The sequence below is a fragment of the Pempheris klunzingeri genome, chromosome 18 (genome assembly GCF_042242105.1).
Source record: "Pempheris klunzingeri isolate RE-2024b chromosome 18, fPemKlu1.hap1, whole genome shotgun sequence".
NCBI classification, from domain to species: Eukaryota; Metazoa; Chordata; class Actinopteri; order Acropomatiformes; family Pempheridae; genus Pempheris; species Pempheris klunzingeri.
The window spans coordinates 12,267,840-12,288,564 of record NC_092029.1 but is presented as its reverse complement, the minus strand read 5'-3'; the positions used below and the strand labels follow the sequence as shown (position 1 = coordinate 12,288,564).

The following is a 20,725-nucleotide window of genomic DNA, read 5'->3' as shown; positions in this document are numbered from 1 at the left end:
CCCAAATTTATTAGCGTTTTTCAGTGTTTCCAACTGTCGGACATAACTCATGCCAGTTCATATTGGACATACTGTAATGCCTCATTGTCCACTGAACTGCGTAGATAAACCTCCCTCCTGTCCTCCGACAAGATGGGCTGCTGATGTAAGCTACTGAAAGACACATGGCAGAATAACCCTGTAAAGCTGGAGCTTTGTGGTCAAACCGCATCGCTTCACTTTTCCATCTTCAGTCAGGAGGCTGGAGTTCTGCCCGGGAACAAATCCAAGAGCGATGTCTTCATTGCTGGGTTTTTCTTAAGCACACAGCGAGCCTGTCACAGTCAGCTCCTCAGCGTCTCCTCTCCAGCCACATTTCCACCTTCCCCGGTCCTTTCAGTGCTGTTCTCCACCAATCCAACAGATGCCATCTGACTTTCCCATCTTTCCTCATCACCTGACTGCCCCACCCATCCACACACCGTTCCCACCTGTCATCAGCCCTGCAGTCACCTATTCTTCCCCTCTCATCTTCCCACCTGTACCTCACTTCACTAATCAGCCTGACATAAACCAGTTCACGTTGTTTGTTCCATATTGTTGAGTTACCATGCCTTGTTTTTTTAGTTTCGTGTCTATAATCTATGTTTTGTTTTTCTGAAACCTGCCTGTTTTATTGGATCTTGGATGCTTGCCTGCTCCTTGCCAGATTTGTTTGCCTGTTGGACTGATTCTCTGGTTTAACACTTGTCTGCCTCACTATCCCATAAGCCTTTTGTTCCTCGAGTTTTGTGATTAAATCATTGAACTGTATCATTCTGCCTGAGTCATCCCTCCATCCCTCCATCTGTGACGGAGCACAAACCATGGAAATGGTATGGCTTGACTCTATTAGATAAGCTGACCAGACTGGTGTGATGAATATAAATCATTTGTTGCTCTTTTGTGTGTGTGACTTGTGGACCTGTGTGTGTAGGTGAAAAATCCCTCTATGATGAATAAATGCTCGAAGCAGAGTAGCCAAGCTACAGTAATAGAATTGCATGAAAGATGAATGACAAACATTTCAAAGGGCAGAGTTCATGTTCAAATATGAGGTGTCTTCAGATGAAATGAGGCAGCAGTTGGGAATAAATATAGCCATAGGAGAAAAATTATATCTGAATTTAGAATGTACAGTACTTCACTATGCGCAGTTTGACTTGTTATCTACTTGCACTTTCAGTATCTATGTTGTCTACGCTCAGTGCATAAGTCTAAATATAAATAAATCATGTAATATTGAATTTAAAGCTATTTTGATTCTGACAAGGGTTTCATAATATTGGTAAATATTAGAGATTGTGGAGCATTACCTTCAGCGTTTACTATGAAACAAGCTCCACATAGCCATCAGCTTTAATCAAGTTTGTGCTGATAGCCAAGGCTTTCTGCCTCAGGCTCTGTGTGCATTCACCTAAAAGGGGACGTCATTCTATCCTTCCTCTGCATAAAATGGACAGAAAGTTTTCTTCATAAAGACTGGGGGGAGGGTGCAGGACTGACGCACACTGCATACTTCAGTCAAGAGGAATAGGTTGTTCACAATGGAGAAATATGGAGAATATAAAAACTGTTGCTGCAAATAAGGCAAGAGAGGAATGCTGGGAAAACAAGTGAAATATTTTATCACTCAGTGGACTCTCAATGCCTACTCCTTCATTTTTCTAACATTGCAGCTGCACATTACAGCTTTTGTTTAATAGGCCTACTGCATATTTAAACATTTCATTCTTAAATCACTTTAGTTTTTGTTTCAAATTAAAGTTAAATGAATTTTGTCAATTGAATATTGATCTGATATATACAAAGTGATTTATCAGTTTTCTTATCTGTTCTATTAGCTGCAATACCAGCAGTGAAAAACGGACTTGGCAGCAAACAAAGCAAGCAGAAAAACATAATCCACTTTTGTTTGTAGTTGCTGTGCCTTCATCATTCTTTCAGTGTCTGGATGATACAATGTGATGCATACAGGTTACATTAACATAACTGCATTACTAACATACGGCTCAACACATTTGAATCATTATTAATATGCATATAGAGAACAAAGTATTCCCTCAGCTGAGAGTCTACATCGCTCAGAGAGAATATCTTTAGGGTAAAGTGGGCGGCTCTTTTTACAGCTGATTTAAGCTGAAGCTCTGTAGCATAAGTTTCCATGGTGATCTAACTAGGTTGAAGACCACCCTCTTTACACTGAAAACTCATTTTGGCTCAATTTACCTCGGTAACCCATCAGTCTCACTTTGTAGATCCCGGATGTGCTCGGGAGCTTGATGTGGCAGCGCGGTTACATGATATAGCATCCACTTCACAATGTAAGATAATCTGAAGTCCATCATGGTGTTCAGTTCAGGACCAACTTTCTAACATTAATGTTTTTGTGTAATTCATAGTTCATATGCAGATGTCACAAGGATCCAATTCTGTACTGCAAATCCATGGTGCATCCACTCAGTTTGCTTCGTTGGCTGTCATCCCTTTTGCTGCCTTACTGAAACGACACTACATGATTATGTGGTTGCATTATGCAGAATCTTATTGGCAGCAATGTACATATGACCAGAACAAAATGTGTCTCCACTGCGTGAGTGATGTGTCTCAATAATATGCAAGCAATTCCAGCAGCAAAATGGAGCAGGCTCAGGCTTAAATAGTTAGGGAAGCAATCTTAAGTGTAGTTATCATACACAATAGGCCTTTCTAACACAGAGGCTGATGGAGAGTACATAGTTTTATGTACTTTAGATGATTTTATTTTCCAGCAGAGGTATAACTCAGGTTAATGTGATCATCAGTGATCACAGTTTATGGCTGCACAGCTCAGGTGACGCAACAATGATCAACAAGGGATACAGTCATCACAGCTGGTGAGATTGTTCATTTAAGATATTCTGTAGATGTTATTTAGGAAGCTTGGCAGGAAATCCTGGACGCGTCTCTGGTATTTTGTTTTCATCCTAGTCGGAGTCTCTGCTGATATCAGGCTGTCGCACTGCTGCACTGATTTGAATTCTCTACCAGAAACTGCCACTGACACAGTATTTAAAAACAGCATAGCATGTGTGGAAAATCAATATTGCTTTTATGGATACAAAAAATGTCTTGGTGTGTGTCCAATTAGTTTGACTGTAAGCCCCTCCCCCCACCTGCCTGCCCTCCTGCCTCCTCTTGTTTAACCTGACCCTTGTCATTAATATCATGGCTGAAATCATGAGATTCACATATTTTTAATCTCCATTCTACAAGTAAATCTGATTCATGTGCTCCTAACGTTTTATAGGTTTAATGCAAGTCGACAAGGATTTGAATAAAAATTCAGAACTGCATTCTTCAGTCCAATACAAGGTTGTGGTAATCTTTAACATTACTGTAGTAATGTTATCGTATTCTGCACACAGCTTGCACCTTCATGTTCTTAATTTGAATATATACAGAGCATGAATACTGAGAACTATACTAAGAATTTCTTTATTAAAGTATAATCCTCACCTCTGGTCATGAATGGCACTCGATTTATTCATACTGTTCACTTTTCATACAGATGCGTAACTATCACCAAACCTCTACTTAGATGGTGTGATTGAGTCATTCACTGTGATTCACACCGTAAAAGGTAAATGTTAAGACAAACTGATGGCTTGCAGGGACATTGCAAGCCAAACCAACAGACACAACATAGGTACAATGTGTATCCTCTCAGCACATTCAGGATTGAATGGAATTTTAAATGTATTTTTGGATTCTTCATGGAATAAATCTTCTGCACCATAAAAAGCCGTCTGTTTGACAGTTGTAAATGCTCTCTAATTACTACTGTAATTTGTATTCAAGGATCTGTAGGAACCTATGTTAGTGATTGGCAGATTCTTGAAATCATGTGGACTACAAACACTTTATAACATCAATCATTGCCAACAACCCAGTAGAGTAAATGCAACATGTTTACCAATTATTTGCATTCATTACAGTAACTGACAAATCCCAGCCCCCACACAAATACTGTACTGTATACACAGACATAATTCTCCTTCATTTCATGCTCAGTTTTTGTGAATATTTTTAGAACATTTGGAAATCCGTGTTGATTTGATTCCGCTGGTGCACAAGCTTGGTTCGATCCACCCACCCATCCCCACTGACACCCTCATAAGGTGCCAGTAATGAGAAGGTATATGACTTGTGCTCGAGAGAAATCTTTCCTCCTCTCTAACCCACTAACTTTCTTAAATCTGGGACAGGTAACAAAAACACTGTATTTTAAAAGAAGCAATATATCCTCAATAAAAGCCCAGGCAGAAGTTCAAAATTGACAACAAACAGTATTCCAATAATGTCTTATTATGTATGCATTAAAATTGTCTGGCAGGGATGTTGTTTTCGTTATTTAGGAGATGGGTCGGAATAGCATCTGTCGGATAAATAAATAAAGATGAAATGCTATCAAGCTCTGAGAGGGATGGGGCGGTGCTGTATTCTTCAGTGTCTGGGTGCTAAAAACCTCTCTGACAAAGAGGGAGAGGCTTTGTCAGTATTTCGGTTATGAATTGATTTGTTACTTTGGCAAGGAGAGCCATTTTCATGCAGCATTAAGACCTCTCTCCAAAAAAACCAAAAAATAATAATTTCCCTTTGAAATGAAAAAAGGGCGTTCTTTAAATTGATACACAAGTATGCAATAACAACCGTGGAATAATCCTTTACTGAGGAGCACAGCGTGTTGGAGGGGAGCAAACAGTGGAAATGTTTATATACTTTATATTTCTCAAAATATTTGATCTGCTTCCCAGTCAACTTGAAATGAAAAATCCCACACTGCACAGAATCTCATTTTTTAGTGTAGTGATATTTGTTTGTTTTGCTGCATGTTCCTCCCATTTGTTGCTGTTAAATACATCAGCTAAAAGTTGCCGTCTCCAAATGTCAACTCTATTCATTGATTTTCACAAAACAGGCTAAGAGAAAAGGTCTTTCCAAACAGCCCTGCAGACATTTACTGAAAACTACTAATAGTGTCCTCAGCTGACTCCAAGTGCATGATTGGAGGGTAACTCGTTCAAAGCCAACATGAAGTTCCAAGCCAACATGTCACAGTAGGATTAAATGCAACATCTGTACTGGCAACTCTTTCCAGATACTTGGGGGTCAACCAGATTTCTGTAGCCACTCAGCTAAAGTGGTTCATTTATGTGCATTAGATTAAGTGTAAAGTTAATTTCCTATAAGTACTGTGTGTTATTTCACCTTCTGGCACCTTTCACGCTGACATTATAATTTTTTCACACAAAGTGAGGAATTATTTTAGTTACAAAAGTCCAGTCCAGTGGGATTTTGCAGAGCTTAAGACTCTCATGTATCTGGGTAAGAGATAGATGATCGCAGTTGTCCAAACTTCTGGACGAAGTCTGCCTGAGCCTGGACTAAAGCCTCCTCATCTATATACACTGCCGGCCTTCTGGTTGCAACAAAGTACTGCACTTTCCTCAGGCTCCAGCCAAGGATGTACATGAGCAGTCCACACACAGCTGCCGTCGACCGGCCCACTCCAGCGTTACAGTGAACGTAGACAGTGTGACCATTCTCCAAGAGACCATGAAGCAAGAATACAGCCTGGGGAAGTGTCCTTATTCGACCTGCAAAAGAAGACAATAACACAATAGGAAAAGTCTGGCTTGAAGAAGAAGCCTGGCGATATTACTATATTTTTCATCATCAATAAATCCCATGAAAAAACTGAAAGCTGAAAATGTGTTTGTATCAGTACTTTGTAGCTTCCCTACTTTGTATGTGGCACTCATCCCCAAGCCCATTGAGTCCTGTGGAATTAATTCTTTAAAAACAGCTTTCATATGCATACTTTACTTTTTTTTTAAGTAAATAGTTCCCTAAAACAGAAGGGCACCATAGTTTATAACAAACATTAATCAAACATGAGTAAATGGTGCATTTGCCAGGGAGTGTTTTCAGCTGTTGATTAATACACATTTGGTCCTCTAGTGAGTATTAATGGACCAGGATGGTTGACTCAGAATGAAGAAACATGTTGGCTGATGTGATGGTGTGGCTTATTAATGTCTGTTTTTAATAATCTTAGTCAACAATGGAGGTTCAAGGTACAGATAAATAAGATTTATCAGGCTTTGGATTCAAGTCATTTTTGGTTTTGTTTTTTTATGGCTCACAAATTAAAATGTAGAATAATACCAGACATACCCATTAACACACTGTGATCTGTATGGATCAGCTTCAGTATTTACTACTTCATCATCACCTTAGGAGAAGAAACTTAGATAACAAAGGCCATTTGTTGCACTTTGTTCTTTTTCCTTTCTTAAATTCACTGTAGGAGCATATTTTGGAACTGACACAACACATGAGGTACTGTACTGTACAGTGTGATCAATTCTTAACATTCTGGTTAAAGGAAACTTTGGAAGGTGAATTATGGTCATGGTGGGGTGTGATTTCATTCATCACAGATTCATTCTACGCTTATTTCTTGCATCCACCTTGCATTCAAAAATTGAATTCTAAAAGCATTCATTCAAACTGATTTTCTTAATTTGAAATATTTAAATGGAACCTCCAAGTAGCTTTTTAAGGTGAAAAAACAGCATGTTTGCTTAGGAAGCCAGTTAGAGCCTTTTAGTCGGCTGACCCATACTCATGACTTAACTGTAGTCTCTCTTACTCTGAGTTAACTAAACACTGTTATTACTTCTGAATTTATTCTTGTGCTGTATGTCCACAAAATTCTCCTTACCCTCAGTGCTCATGTCAGGCGTGGGCATCCACACATACACCAGGCCACAGTCTTTGTATAAATGCATCATGGTCTCTGGGGTCATGGCTTCGTCAGGGTTGCGCCTGCAGCCACTGGAGTTGTTTACCACATCCCACTCTGTCTGGAAGTTCATCACTGCAGTAATGCCCAATTCATGCTTCATCTTTATGGTCACATGTTCCACCTGTCGTGGGCAGCTGCCCAGCCAAACACGCGGTAGCACCCTGAGAGCAATAAAATTCATTTGTATGGTTGAGTCATTACTATATGCCACACATGCTTTGAGATGTTTGTACAATGACTAAATAGCCACTAAGCCCGAAAAGATAAAGGATGCAAAGTGGAGATACAGAATAAAGAAATGTGATGATGGATTACAACTGTACTGCAGGATAACAAAAAAACATTATAAGATTTTGTCAAAAACTGTCAAACAGATTAGAGGAAAGCTGACCGTAGCAGGTCACTAATAAGCAAAATGTTTCATCTCACTCTGTTCCTTTCTTCTACCTTCCTCCTTTTCTCCCTCATAGCAATGATGTTTAATTGACCTCTTGTCCCTGTAATTTTCTGCCTGACCACTATGGTCTGAGGCAGACTCCACTTAATGCTCATTAGCATGCAGAAAGTCAACAATGAGAGGAGGTGACACGTTAAAGGGAAGAGTGACTTTGATAAGCGATGCAGGGAGAGTCTTGACTTGCTGTTCTCAGATTCCCTCCATTTTCTTACATACTTGTAAAATGGCTTTGTTATAGATGAATCAACTGTCCATTTTTTCTACTGAGGAATAATACAACTGCTTTTTCTTATATGAATATATATGAATATGAGAAAGATTCTAGTAGATGCTTTTCTTGTTTTCATTTAGTTATTTTCACAAACTGTGACATAACCCAACAATGATGAAATATACAGTATGTTTTTGTTTTTGTATTTCTGAAAAGAGTGTTTTGTCCCTTGTGTTTTGTTCTTTGATTTAAGAAATTAACAGAAAAATGTTGAAATGTTGAAATACCACACTTGTTGAGTTTAGCAGTAATAAATTACAATTACAAAAATGGCTATACTGTGTGACCCTCAGGCCTCCTCTCCACTGAATATGAGCCTGAGAGACCAGAAACCTGCTAGACAGCGAGTGAAAGTCTCTTTGAATCATGTAATGAGTTACTGTAGAGGCGAGTGTGTACGATACTTGGGGCAACACAGATGCAAGGTCTGGGAGAAAGCTATTAATAGCCAAGATACAAGGGCACAATGCTTCCTGCTGAACACAGGTCCTTGACATAAGCCTTGTAAGGTCTTCGGACACAAATTAAAACCTGATGGTACCAGCCAGGCCTGCTCATTCTTATGCAAGTTATGTGCTGACTGCCTCAGGGGTCCCAGGCTAATCTCTGGTAAACCATGGCACTGAGAATATGCCTCACAAAAGGAAGACATGCATGGGAAGGTTGATTGAGTGTGTACTTGATGTTCTGTTCTGCTATTCACTCATCAATTTAAGCCCAATGTGCAGGTGTCATTCACATATGAGCAAGTATCCCCCAAATTATCAGGGTTTTGTCACAGATATTAAGAAAATGACCACTAGTCGTCTAAGTCTGTTTGTCACTCATGCTTCAGCAATGCTTTGGCTTCAGGTTATGTCAAGGATGTGTGTTTATGGTCTGTGAGGCAGGCGCATCAGATGTTAATGTAACAGTGCATGAAACAGTCAAACATGGTGTTTGCCTGTTGTTTTTTTACCCAGTGGATGACTGACCAAAGAAACACATACATCCTCTGCACGCCACGGTTGTCTATACCAAAGGTCAGGACAATTTCATCACTACCACAAATGTCACTCTCACCGTGGCTCTAATGGAAAAGTCAGGGGGGATCACCAAAGTCATTCAGCTTCGTCCTCTGGGCACCATGAATGGTAACACATGGTGGTTGACCTAGTGTGGTCAACAATTCTAGCAAAGCATTCAATTTTAGCAAGGAAGAGCAAGGAGTGTTGGCCTTCCCATTGTAAATATCTGGGAAGATTTAAAAAGAAAAAAAACAAGCACATGATGGGATATTTCAGGTGCTGAAATAGTGATGAATTCTCAAGCATTTTTAGAATCAGTGCCAGACAGATTGCTAAAAGTGTTGAGGGTAACAGAACACATTCAAACTAGTGAGTTTAGTAAAGGATCTGTGTAAATTCAGTGATGTAAATGTATTTCTACGTTAACTGGAGCCTAGAGAGGCTGATTTGAATGCAACTATTAAGCCTGGAAACTGTAATTGACAAACCTGTTGTTGAGATTATGGGCTGACACAAACAACTTACTATCTTGTTATGATAGACTTGTGAATAGCACAGAGATGGAAAAAAAAAAAATACTGCCAAAGAGGTTAATGGAGAGTTCATCCCTGAATACAGTAGCTATCAGTCACTTCCAGCATGAGTGGCCTTGACAGTAAAAGTGAATTCTGACCAATAACCTCTCCTTTCTACTCAGATCGCCAGGGTTGAGGAAGAGATAATGCGACTGTTCGTGGTCTAGTTTGTGACAGGACGGTCATTATGAAGTTACAGACAGCAGTTATTACTGAATGGGAGAGAGCAAGGTTAAAAAACAAACGAGTGAGCACGCACAGGAGGGTGGCTGAGGCTTTGTCTGCCCTGTAAGAGAGGAAGGTAACACTTACAACTTCCATCAAGAAAGGGCAGTGTGACATGACGCCGCTGGCCTCTTCGCACGGCACTCAAGTACTAAAGAGGATTTTGCTCCGACAGATTTACTATCGGGACGAGGCACAGCTCAAACTTGCACTGAGAATACAGTTTAATACACAAGCCTTAGAAGAGACGACTGGCTTTGTTTGAAAATTGTAAGGAAGATGGGAGATGAGGAGCCGATAAGAAACAATCACAAGAAACAATCACACTTCAGCAGGGAAATTCATTGGCCTCAGGGGACCTCATTAATCTTTAGCATTATTAAATGTGGTATAGTACACACATTGGGCCTCACATCACAAAGGCAGTGGGGTGAGGGAATAATGATGGATCCCTATTTGTATTTAACTACAGGCTACAAGAGGAATACTTGCAGGGTTAGTTTTTTACTTTATTGGAAACGACAGATGTGAAGTAAACAATATATCAGTGTCCAAATCACACCAGAAAACCTTCAAAGGCTTAAAGCATTAAGACTCAGGGAGGGAAACAGCTAACCTGGCTGTGACCAAGGGTAATAAAATCCACCATCCGGCACCTCTAGAGCGCACTAATTAGCAAGTTATATCTTTCTTTTATTCAATGTGTACAGAAGTGTAACAACGATAAGTTGGGGTTTCACAGTGAACCATATGTTCCACTGACCATATGTTGGACTGTTTGATGGTCGGGTACATTCATCCAAAGTCGCTTCATTGTTCATAAATGTGCTAGATTTTAAGCATTCACCATCCCACTGTAAAAGGTGAAAGAATGAGATGAAGCGCAGGACACTTTACTTGCTTCATTACACAGCATTTATACACAACATCATGCAAATGGCTTTCGTTGCACTGTATTACCTGGAAAAATGTATGGCCTTCTGACCAGCCACACTGAAGTAAAAGCTGGTGGTGTGTTTCATCTCATCTGTGTGTCCTGTTTCCTCTATCCAGTGACCGATCGGGTGGCAGTACACGCCATCCACCATGTTCCTCTTGTCATATGAACAGCATCTGTCATGGCTCGGACCGCTACCTGGTGGCAGGCAGAAAACAACCTTTCTGCAGGTTAGTGACCAAACACCCATTTTATGATGTTTTAGGATAGAGAGTACTCAAAAAATGTTGTTGTTTTTTTAAGATTTCCTCAACAGGAAAACAACTGAGTATCAATTCAGAAAGAGGAAATCGGTCTCCTCTAATCATACCTACTAGTGTGGGAGAGAAATATTGTATTCTTAAATCACCGACATTCATCTGAAATATACAGTAACTGCTATCCTTGCAGATTTGAATAAAAAAGAAACCATGTGATCAGTTAATAAAATATGATGCATTGTTATAAACAACCCTACGGTAGTTAAAATTACTCCCAACTCAACCAGCAACATTAAAATGCTACTTACATGTAATAATATAACACCTTGAAAGGGGATGTTTTGCTCTCTGGGCCCTTTTTACTGTTGGCATTTTAACTACATTTGGCATTTAATACTTTTATACTGTGAAGTTATGAATAAATTACACTGAAATATATTTTGGAGTGCAAGACTTTTTCTTGCAATACAATATTTATACACTATGGAAACGCTGCTCTCTCTCAGTAGTTCTTCTACCACTGATAAAAACACATCTACATCACAGTCTATTGGTCTTTATTAGTATACAGGTGCACCGAAATCAACGAGGCAGTGAGCATTTAATGTTAACACATAGACAAGTGGCGCTTTACCGCCATCGTGTGGCAGAGAGGATGCATTACACAGTATAAACTAAACATGGCGGACTTATTTTCTTCTACCTGAAATGTTACATTTCATAGGAATGACATTAAATCTGCGTGACGTCTGAACGTCAATAGCCTTACGTACGCGGCTAAATCTGACGCACAAGTCCGCAGTACTGCTGTGTACCTTCCCAGGTGTAAGTGCCTCCGAGTCTTTTGACGAACTTGAACCACAGCGGGTCTTTGATCGGCTCCGCCAGCTGCACGTCGCCGGTCCACAGACACGGTTCATGGGGTGACGGGAGCTTCTGGGAGGCTCTCATCTGCACCGCCCTGTCCGGCTCCCAGCGGCCCATTTCCTCACGCGAACCCAAAACAAAGACCTCTAAGTCCGGACACTCCGGAGTGAGAATGACCCCGAATCTGAATAACATCGTCCTAGCTGTAAATAAATAATATGTGATGATATCTGTCCCGTGTGAGGTCCAAAAATAATGTAGAGTGCAGTCCAAAAATAATCACACCCCGTCTTAGATGGTGTAGTTTGCAGCAAAGAGGTTGTAGAAACATCGATGTCCCACTCTATCAGAATTACTGGTGACCATCAGCCACAGCAGAGTGCGCACGACACTGGTCTAGTTCAAAATACTGCCAGCACTTTCACTAATTTAGTGCAGTACTGAAGTACAATTTCATATTCTTCTATGGTGCTGTTGAATTAAGAGTGACACCTTAAAACAACAACAAAAACGTAACATGAAGTCACTGTGAAGGTAAAATTTATGGCGGGACTGTCATATTAGACATTATAGCCTCTTGTTTGCACACAGTTGGCACAAAGTCCATATACAAGCTTGTTTTCTTTCAATATTAACTCTTTCACCAGTAGCCACATGATAGATGTTCGGTAAAACACACAGAAAGAGTGCACAAAGCGATACGCTGCGATAAGGATCATGAGTTCAGTGAACACTAAGCAGTATGTTTTGGAGTCAGTCTAACACTGAACAGTGAGGGGAACTTCTCCCTTCCCATCCCATTACTCATCTCACAAACCCACAAGAGTTATCTTGTTACTCTTTAAAATGGACCCGGCTCATATGTTGGGAATCACTGTACTAAACTGCTCCACCTCAACCAGCTACGGCAGTAAAATGGTGCCTCTTACACACTAATGTATGATTGTTGTATTAGCAATTTAATAATGTTGTATATTAATATATTCATTATTAGGGGCACTCTGGACTGGTTCCCAGTCAATCACAGTACTTTATGTACATTTTGCTTATAATACTTCTGCACTTTAGCTTAAGTAGCATTTCAAATGCTGGATTTTTACTTGTAGTGGAGTGTTATACTTGTTAGTTATGTAAAGATCTGAGTAGTTCTTCCACCACTAGCCCTTCACAAATTCAAAATATGCATTCAAACCCAGAACCAGAGAGGCTTCTGCAGATGCAGAAGAGGCAATGGGAGGTTATGTGATTGAGTGGACACATAAGTGGATAATGTGTTATTCTGTAAAAATTCAAATTTAAGGTGGAATTTCGAGGAATGTCACTTCTGGGCGCTTCATGTCAAGTTACAGTTGTTAGGATGAAGAAGTCATTTAGTAAAACTATATGGATCTGCAGATCTGAACAACTGAAAATTCCTGGACCTGAAGGACACAGATAACACAGAAGTAATTACACACATCAGACCACTTTTATTTTGATATTTTAGGTCAATAATTAATTCCCATGATACCTAAAGAAAATCATCTCCATCCTCATGCTCTTAATAACTCACAACACAGCGATAAAAATACATAAAAGAAAAGTTAAATTGATTTTTGATCGAAATCATCTTGACTGGTTGAGAGTCTGAAATAGCATAATCAGCTGCAAATAAATCCACAGAAAACAGATTAAAATGATTCCCCAAATGTTTAGGGCTATAGCCTAATTAATAAATACAAGCCAGAGTAAGGTTTAAGGTACTATTCATCAGGATTCAAACAAAATATAGTCCTCTTTTCCAGCATGCAACACCTCACCAACTGTATGTAATAAATCAAACTGATAAAAAAAAAAGAAAAGTACAACAGACCTCCCAGCATGCAAGGCAGGTGTTGAGAAATGCACAGATACAGTTTCCTGATGCAGGTGTTCTTAAATAGTGATACTGTTCTCTATCTGGGAAGGGTTCAGATATGTGTAGGGTACTTCCAGCTGTGAGTTTCTTGCTGTAATTGCTTCACTGAGATAGGATAACTCTGCTTGAAATTCCTTGATCATCTGCTTGGGGGCAGGCTCATCGAATCGTTCCTCAGGGTATGTACCTAAAGGAACCTGCCAAAATAACAACGCAGTAAATCAGACTGGCAGTACAGATAATTTTAAACACAATATACACATTTCAAAAGCAATTTTAAAACGTGGATGGCTCAGGATCAGCTTATTTTATGTGTGTTCATAAAGACCAAACTTACCACGTCAGTGTATTCGTTTGAAAGCAGCCAAACCATTGCTGCAAAGCTGACGGTCTCTCCAACATTTGGGAGAGTCTCCAAAATTGTCTTCATGCTTGACTGCCCCTTAGTGGTTGGAGGAGGTTTGCGCAGCAGGAGTGGGCAATTGGGCACCCAGGAGTAGTAGTCAAACTAAATAATGAAAGAAGTTTCAATATGTATCACTGAAGTGTTTTTTTAAAATCTATATTCTATTCTATATTGTGTGGTTGTGGGCCCGGCCTTGATGGAAAACTAATTTGATACTAATTTAGTAACAGAATGTTTAACATCACAGAAAAAGGATGTAAACCTACATAGGGAATTTAACCTTTGCACCATTGTAATGCTCAGCTAAAGCCCTAATAAAGGGTATTATTAAAAGAAAAGTTGTAATGGATGAAGCAGATTGCAGATCTGCCACATGTTCCACACGTTTGAACTGTTAAAACAAACTGTACTGTACAACTGTACTTGAGTAAACATCAATAGGCACTCCATTGTGTCAGCTATTCACTGTTGCTTTACCTGTCCGTTATTGACTGCAGCATGTTGAGCTGTCGCTGTGAAGATCACCATGGTGATGAACTTGATCCCTTCCTCAACAGTGTTAAAGCCTGCTGGAAACCGTGTTGGCAGCACAACCATAATCCGTTAATTATTGGCATTCACAGCCAGCTTGGAAAGGTTGTGTATACAAATTATTTGAGAGCATGGATTAAATACCTGAGGCTTTGTTTCCTAAGAAGCCACATATGAATATCTCGCTGATCCACTCCTGCAGCTCAGTGTCTTTCTGGACCTCACCGTCTGATGGATAATAGTGCTCCACTATTGCCTTCACAAAGCTGATGAACACAAACAGCCCCCCCCCACACACACCTTTACGTTTACAGTTGCAATATTTATTTGAAGGGAACCTGTTGATGATGTTCCACAGCTTCAGGCCGTAGTCTCTGTAGTAGAAGTTGGGGATGGACTCCAGTCCTCGTTCAGTGATGTTCTCTGGCAGACAGAGGGAGCTGTAGGTCATTTCAGAGAGAGCCCTTTTCATGAGTTCTGTCATCCTGTCATATCACACATGGCTCATATGGCTTAATACTAAAAATAAACTCAGTGTGAGGCCCCTCATACCCCTTCACCACCAAGCTTTAGTTGTTGAACCAGTTCTGTTGAGGATTCTTGGTGCCTTGGTGCTATCTAGTGGCCCAGCCTATGTTTCCACCAGATCGGAAGAGAACCATTAATATCAAGGACATGTCATCAATGGTCATAAAGTCGTGGGGTTTAAAAGTGATCAGATTGTGAACTTATTTGCAATAATGTGAATAAATAAGAAATGTGTTCAAGCTTCCAAGAGCAGGCCTTTTTCAATAAATTCAACTGTATCCAGACATTGTGTAATGACACACAAGACATGGGACATCTTGGCTAGCAGCCAGTCCGTCTCCAGGTCACTGGGAAGAAAGATGGGGTTCTGCTCAGATGGTTGTTGGTGCAACTGGAATGTGATTAAAAAAAACATACATTTAATTTTTGTATAAAATAGTGTTACAAGACTTCTAAAAACAAACTAATGTGCAATGGAATGTGATATGACAAGAATAGTGATTGTACTCGTTTATTTAGTCTACTGTAAGCGAAATACCTGTATTGGAATTGGCTTCAGTTTGTTTTCTGGGGTCAAGTAGAGCAAACAGAGACCAGCGGTCACATGCAGAGGTTCACCATCATAGACTCTACCTGGTATTCCATCCATCTTCTTCTGATCACAGAGGAATATATTGCCTTTCTGTATGACAAGGAAATACAGAAGATAGAAGTGTTTCAGACATCAAGGGGTATCAGATATTACAAATAATTGATCAGGGACTTCAGTTGCCAGTTTATTAGGTACACCTAGCGAAAACTAACGCAGTTTAAGACAACAGCCTACAATAAATTCTCAGCCTCACAAAGGTTGTAATATTCAGTGTTTACTGAAACTGAATTAGAGAGGCGTCAGTTCAACTGTATGGAGGATATAGTTTGTGGTACATATTTTATACTATTATTTATTTAGTTTAGTATTTCTATGACTTTATCCACCTCAGGGTAGGCTGAGTAACAGACCATCTCTCTGTATAATGCAATACAGCTCAAAGCACCGCAAACCACATCCTCCAACATGACCATACAGTTGAAGCTATAGCTCTCTAAAACAGTTTCCAAGTTTTCCTGTTTGTATTAGACTACATTAGTTTTAGCTAGGTGTACCTAATAAACTGGCAACTGAGCGTAAGTGAACTCTTTAACCGTACAAATTGTCTCCGCAGGCAAAGATTATTGCCACTTTGATACCACTCATCTTTCATACCCCCATCTCCATCTGCAGAGAGCTCCCCTCTTCCAGGAACAGCTTCACCATCTCCTCTGTGACTGGAAAGTTTGGGGGAAGCTCCAAGCAGCGCTTGATCACATTGGGGTTGATTCCGTTCAGAAACTGGGATCCATAAAAATCATCTTCCATCCAGTGCTCTGTGACATACTCTGAAAGAATAGCAATTATAATATCTATTGTCTAAAATGTTTTTATGTCTTCAGGTCTGAAATACAACATGATTATCATGGTTGTTTAACTAAAAACACGTTTGCTAGTTTGTTCCTGAAAAACAAGATGGTTAGTTTGTTCCCGAGTGGTTTTTACTTTGTAGAAAAACTAGTTGTTTTATTACCCAATTGGAACATCCTTCATTTAACAACAGCCAAAAAACCTGAAATTCATGTAATTCATGTAAGTCATTGACATTTGATAGATGCAGTCAAATGTGTGTGCTACCTTTATTTTTTAACACAAGTCTGTCAACCTTTTAATGAATAATCATAAACATTTATTTTACTAAATATATGTTTTTGAACATATAGTATTATTAAAGTGGGTTTGGGTTTATCATCTCATAATGACAAATGTCAGCCACAAAAAAAGAGCTGGAAAAAAAAGTAGAAAATGAATCAAAATTATTGTGTAGGACAGACAATGTGGTTTCCCCTGTTCATTAAAAAAAATACAGTTACAGTTCTATTACAGATCTCATTGCAGAGTCTATCTCATTAATTAAGAGAGTAAGATGCAGTATACCACCTTTTATTAAAGTGCTGCCATACTAAAACATTGTAGTAGTATCAGGCAGAATTGTTTTTAATCCTTTTATTCTGTCTTTTTCAACATTATTTCTGTGCCTCATCTTTTCTCGTCTCTGTGGCAAAAAAACCTGTGTTGTGAACGAAGGCATCAGGGGGCCTTCTGTGTTAACTTGACAACTGTGTCAACTTCTCTGAACATCGACTGAAGAAAAAAGAACTGTTTCAAATTTTACTCAGCAAAGTTTTCCAGAGAACACATTAACGTGTAAGATCACTTGTCAGTGAACTAGAAAGAACTGGTGTTTGCAGTAAACTGATGATAACGGTGTCTTCTGAATGCATATATGTAGTCACCTGCTATTACGAAACAATGACAGTGACCTTGTTGTGGTGAGATATGCTGCAGAACTGAAAACCTGTGAAGAAATCTTTTTGTACCAGAAGATTCTTTTCATGTCTTCAATGCTTTCCCATTTTTCAGTAGATCCAAGAAGCCCCTTAAACTTCAGTTCAATACCACTGAAGTAAGACAGGGTTAAGAAAAGGGAAAAACATAGTCCATAATTAAACAACATACTGGTATAAATCTTCACATTAACTTTTTGCCTCAAAACATAGAAAATATGACTGTAGTGGAACCCTTTTGTGTGCATTGTATAGATCTTTATAGACCCACGTTATCCTTTTTGCATTAAGCACTTCAGTTGATTTGGACTGGGAGATGCGGACTTCAGCTGGGAGCTCAGAGGGATTATTAAAACTGTTGATGTAGGACAGTCCTTCCGCCATGATCTTCCATCTAAAACAAACAAACTAACAATGTTAGTGAAAAGCACATAGACATTTCTCCAGATAAATCTCTGAGACCATAACTGGAGCTCTAGGTATGTATTGTAATGCATACACGAAAACCTACTGGTAAAAGCGTTTTTTAAGTAGTAGCTCTTTTTTCCAGTGGTCAATCAATAGCAGATGATCCTCTTCAGACAGACAGGCCTCTGTAACTGCTGACGGTACTGTGCCCACACTTATCTTTATTACAGAACAGCTACCACGGCTTCCATAAACCACCCGACTAGCTCGTGAGAAGTAGTGTTTTAGACACATAATTGGTCACTTTTTCAACCTCACTTAAGTTATAATTACTTTTATATGTCTAACAGCAGCACACTGAATTACATCATTGATTCACATGTTATATTAATTTGAACCTCAAACAAAGGAAATTAATAGTCTTAAATAGACAAAAGCAAAACGAATGCTTAACTTCTGTCTATTGCACATTTGGGTTTTATTGTGAGGATTGATTTTTAGAATTAAAAAAATTTCTTGAGGAACAGCTTTCGGATCGTCGATGTTTAAGATATAAGGCAGTCCCTCTGCATACTTAACCCATCTGCAGAGAAAAGCAGGAAATAAATATAAATACAATAATATAATTCTATAATATATATATAATATAATATAAATACGAACCTCAGTCAGCGTTAATGGAGGTGCATCTAAACTGCAAACTGATATTGATGGAAAACTCACTTGTACATTAATTTTTGTTGGACCAATTATTTTTTCCGGTGCTCTACTAGTTGAGGATGGAGATTTTCAAAAGCTTTTGTAGTTGTGCAGATTACGTCCCAGAGATGGATTTAAAAACAGATTCAATTACATGATAATTTATTCATTTGCAAGGACTGTCGCATCATTTTTAGCCTTCATGGAGCCACTGTGACACAACAGATACTTTTACTCATAATTTACTCAGCGTAGCTCCTTGCAAGTGGGAACAAGCTCCACTAACCTCTGCCTCCTCTCAACAACACCACCACTCCCCCCCTGGACAGCCATCTATAGCAGGGGAAAAGAATTTCATCCTCCTCAGGTGTCGTCACCACTATCTTGGAGCAAAACCAGTCCTTGTCTAGGGATTCATGGAAAGGATCCTTCTCCAACTTGAGGAGGAGAAAACATCCTAAAGAAAGAAGCGTTGTCAAAGAATATGTTCCCACCAGTGTTTGGAGAGGAAGACTCTATCAGGATTATTAATACATGGCTCAAGACAGTGACAGGCTATGTAGCCTGACTTTACTTATGATGTCATATATTTAGCGTCTTCCAAAACTGATTTCCTATTAAGCAGCCACAAGCTGCTGCTTCAGTTTCCACTCTGCTTCTTCACGCATGTACTTCTCATTGTAAGAAGTTTGCTGCTCCCTACGTCTCAAACCTCTTTCATAGTGAAGGTCGGTTAGGGCTTTCTGCAGACGTTGGTGCAGAGGTGGATTCCTCCCCCAGTAGTATGGAGATGACTGGCCACCATGGTGGTTCTGAGATAACTGGCCACCCTGGTGGTTTTGAGATGACTGGCCACCCTGGTGGTTTTGAGGTTGCTGGCCACCCTTGTGGCTTTGAGGTGGCTGGCCACCCTTGTGGCTTTGAGATGACCGGGAATCCCAGTAGTATTGAGATGACTGGCCACCCTGGTGGTTTCGAGATGACTGGGAATCCCAGTAGTACTGAGATGACTGGCCACCCCGGTGGTTTTGAGGTCGGCCGCCACCCCGGTGGTTTTGAGGTGGCTGGCCATCCCCGTTGATTTGAGGTTGCTGGCCATCCCCGTTGTTTTGAGGTGGCTGCTCCCTCTGGGTGTTTTCATGAGGCTCTCTTGCATCCATCGGAGCAGGAGAGACCTCATTGGATTCCCAATCCATATTTTCGACAGCGCTGCTGCCATCAACAGGTAGTGTAGCTAGTAACTCCTGTTTTTCGTCCTCCAACTCCATGATCTCTCCCCAGGTGAGACCCGCAGGCAGCATTGCCTCGACTGGACTGCTGTTGGCTTTCATTGATCTTCTTAATGGAACCGATCGCAGTTGTAACGGGTTTTCAATGGTTGTTGAAGTGTTCTTCGAACGGTGGTGTGTCTCGGATGTGTGGTGTACGTGTATCTCTCTCTGTCTATCTCCCTCGGCTCAGTTTGGGTTTCGTCTCTATTTATATCGATTCAACATTCTGGAAGCCTCTGAGGTCATCAGTGACACCCTCAGCCAACATTCTGGTTACTTACAAACTTGTTTTTGTTTGAAAAATAGTTTTTCCAGTATTGTTCATCACATAGAAATATCTCAAGACAAGATATCTCAAGATATCTTGTGTATATGTCAATGGTTGCAGGAGTCCTTTAGGAGTTTCTGAGAGCTCTGGAAGTGGCTCTGCTATGACTTTTCATATCCGAAACTTTAAAAATGTCAGATTTATTTATTTCCTCATAGAAATGAATGTGAAAAATTTTCAACATTCCCATTTCTTCACCCGACTTCTAGCCCTCACAGCTCCTTCATGCTTTTAGCTAGAAACTCCATTGAAGCTTTAAAACGTTCATCATCTCTCCCTCTTTCAGCACATACCTCTACCTCCTTTGTGCCATTCACCACTTCATCACAGTCGTCTTTTAAAACATTTTAAAACTTTTTCTCATTTTACATGAGTGTGTATGTGGCCGCGCTAGAGTGGGTGACGTCATCGCTAGAGTGTGGAGGAGCGGAAAAATCACATGAAACTTTTGTCTTTAACTCGCTGGTTTGGCCGAACCGTTTCACCCACAGTCACAGTTTATCACTCAAAATATAGCTTAAGTCTTTGGACACGCAGTCATGTGACTCACAACACACAGAAACGCACGCAGCGCGTCCCACGAGCCTCGGAGCGACGGGAGCACCGACAGAACGCCTCATTGACTGCCATGTTAAAATGACAGAGGAGGGAGAGAGAAACACTTCTCTTGCGCTCATTTCACCAGATAGAGACCTCAGATTACATCTACGTGTTCAGGAGACTCCGTCCTGTGCCGGACTCTGACCCTTCCACGCGGCTCAAAATGTTC

At 40.1% G+C, this 20,725-nt stretch overlaps 2 protein-coding genes across 2 annotated transcripts; both read right to left on the bottom strand.

Annotated features, from left to right (window-relative positions):
* Positions 1–3,096: 3,096 nt before the first annotated feature.
* Positions 3,097–11,704, bottom strand: epm2a (EPM2A glucan phosphatase, laforin). Its single transcript, XM_070849432.1, has 4 exons — positions 11,419–11,704; positions 10,367–10,541; positions 6,788–7,032; positions 3,097–5,657 (listed from the first exon to the last, which is right to left on the bottom strand). The coding sequence occupies exons 1-4, from the start codon at positions 11,663–11,665 to the stop codon at positions 5,374–5,376; spliced, it is 951 nt and encodes a 316-aa protein (XP_070705533.1). The 5' UTR covers positions 11,666–11,704; the 3' UTR covers positions 3,097–5,373.
* A 1,547-nt stretch (positions 11,705–13,251) lies between these two features.
* On the bottom strand, positions 13,252–17,952 carry LOC139218324 (polyunsaturated fatty acid lipoxygenase ALOX15B-like). The gene is made up of 11 exons (XM_070849889.1): positions 17,762–17,952; positions 17,522–17,644; positions 17,273–17,364; positions 16,079–16,263; positions 15,371–15,514; positions 15,135–15,223; positions 14,643–14,798; positions 14,449–14,570; positions 14,251–14,339; positions 13,705–13,875; positions 13,252–13,564 (listed from the first exon to the last, which is right to left on the bottom strand). Exons 1-11 carry the CDS (start codon positions 17,950–17,952, stop codon positions 13,385–13,387), a joined length of 1,542 nt encoding a protein of 513 aa, XP_070705990.1. The 3' UTR covers positions 13,252–13,384.
* Positions 17,953–20,725: the final 2,773 nt, after the last annotated feature.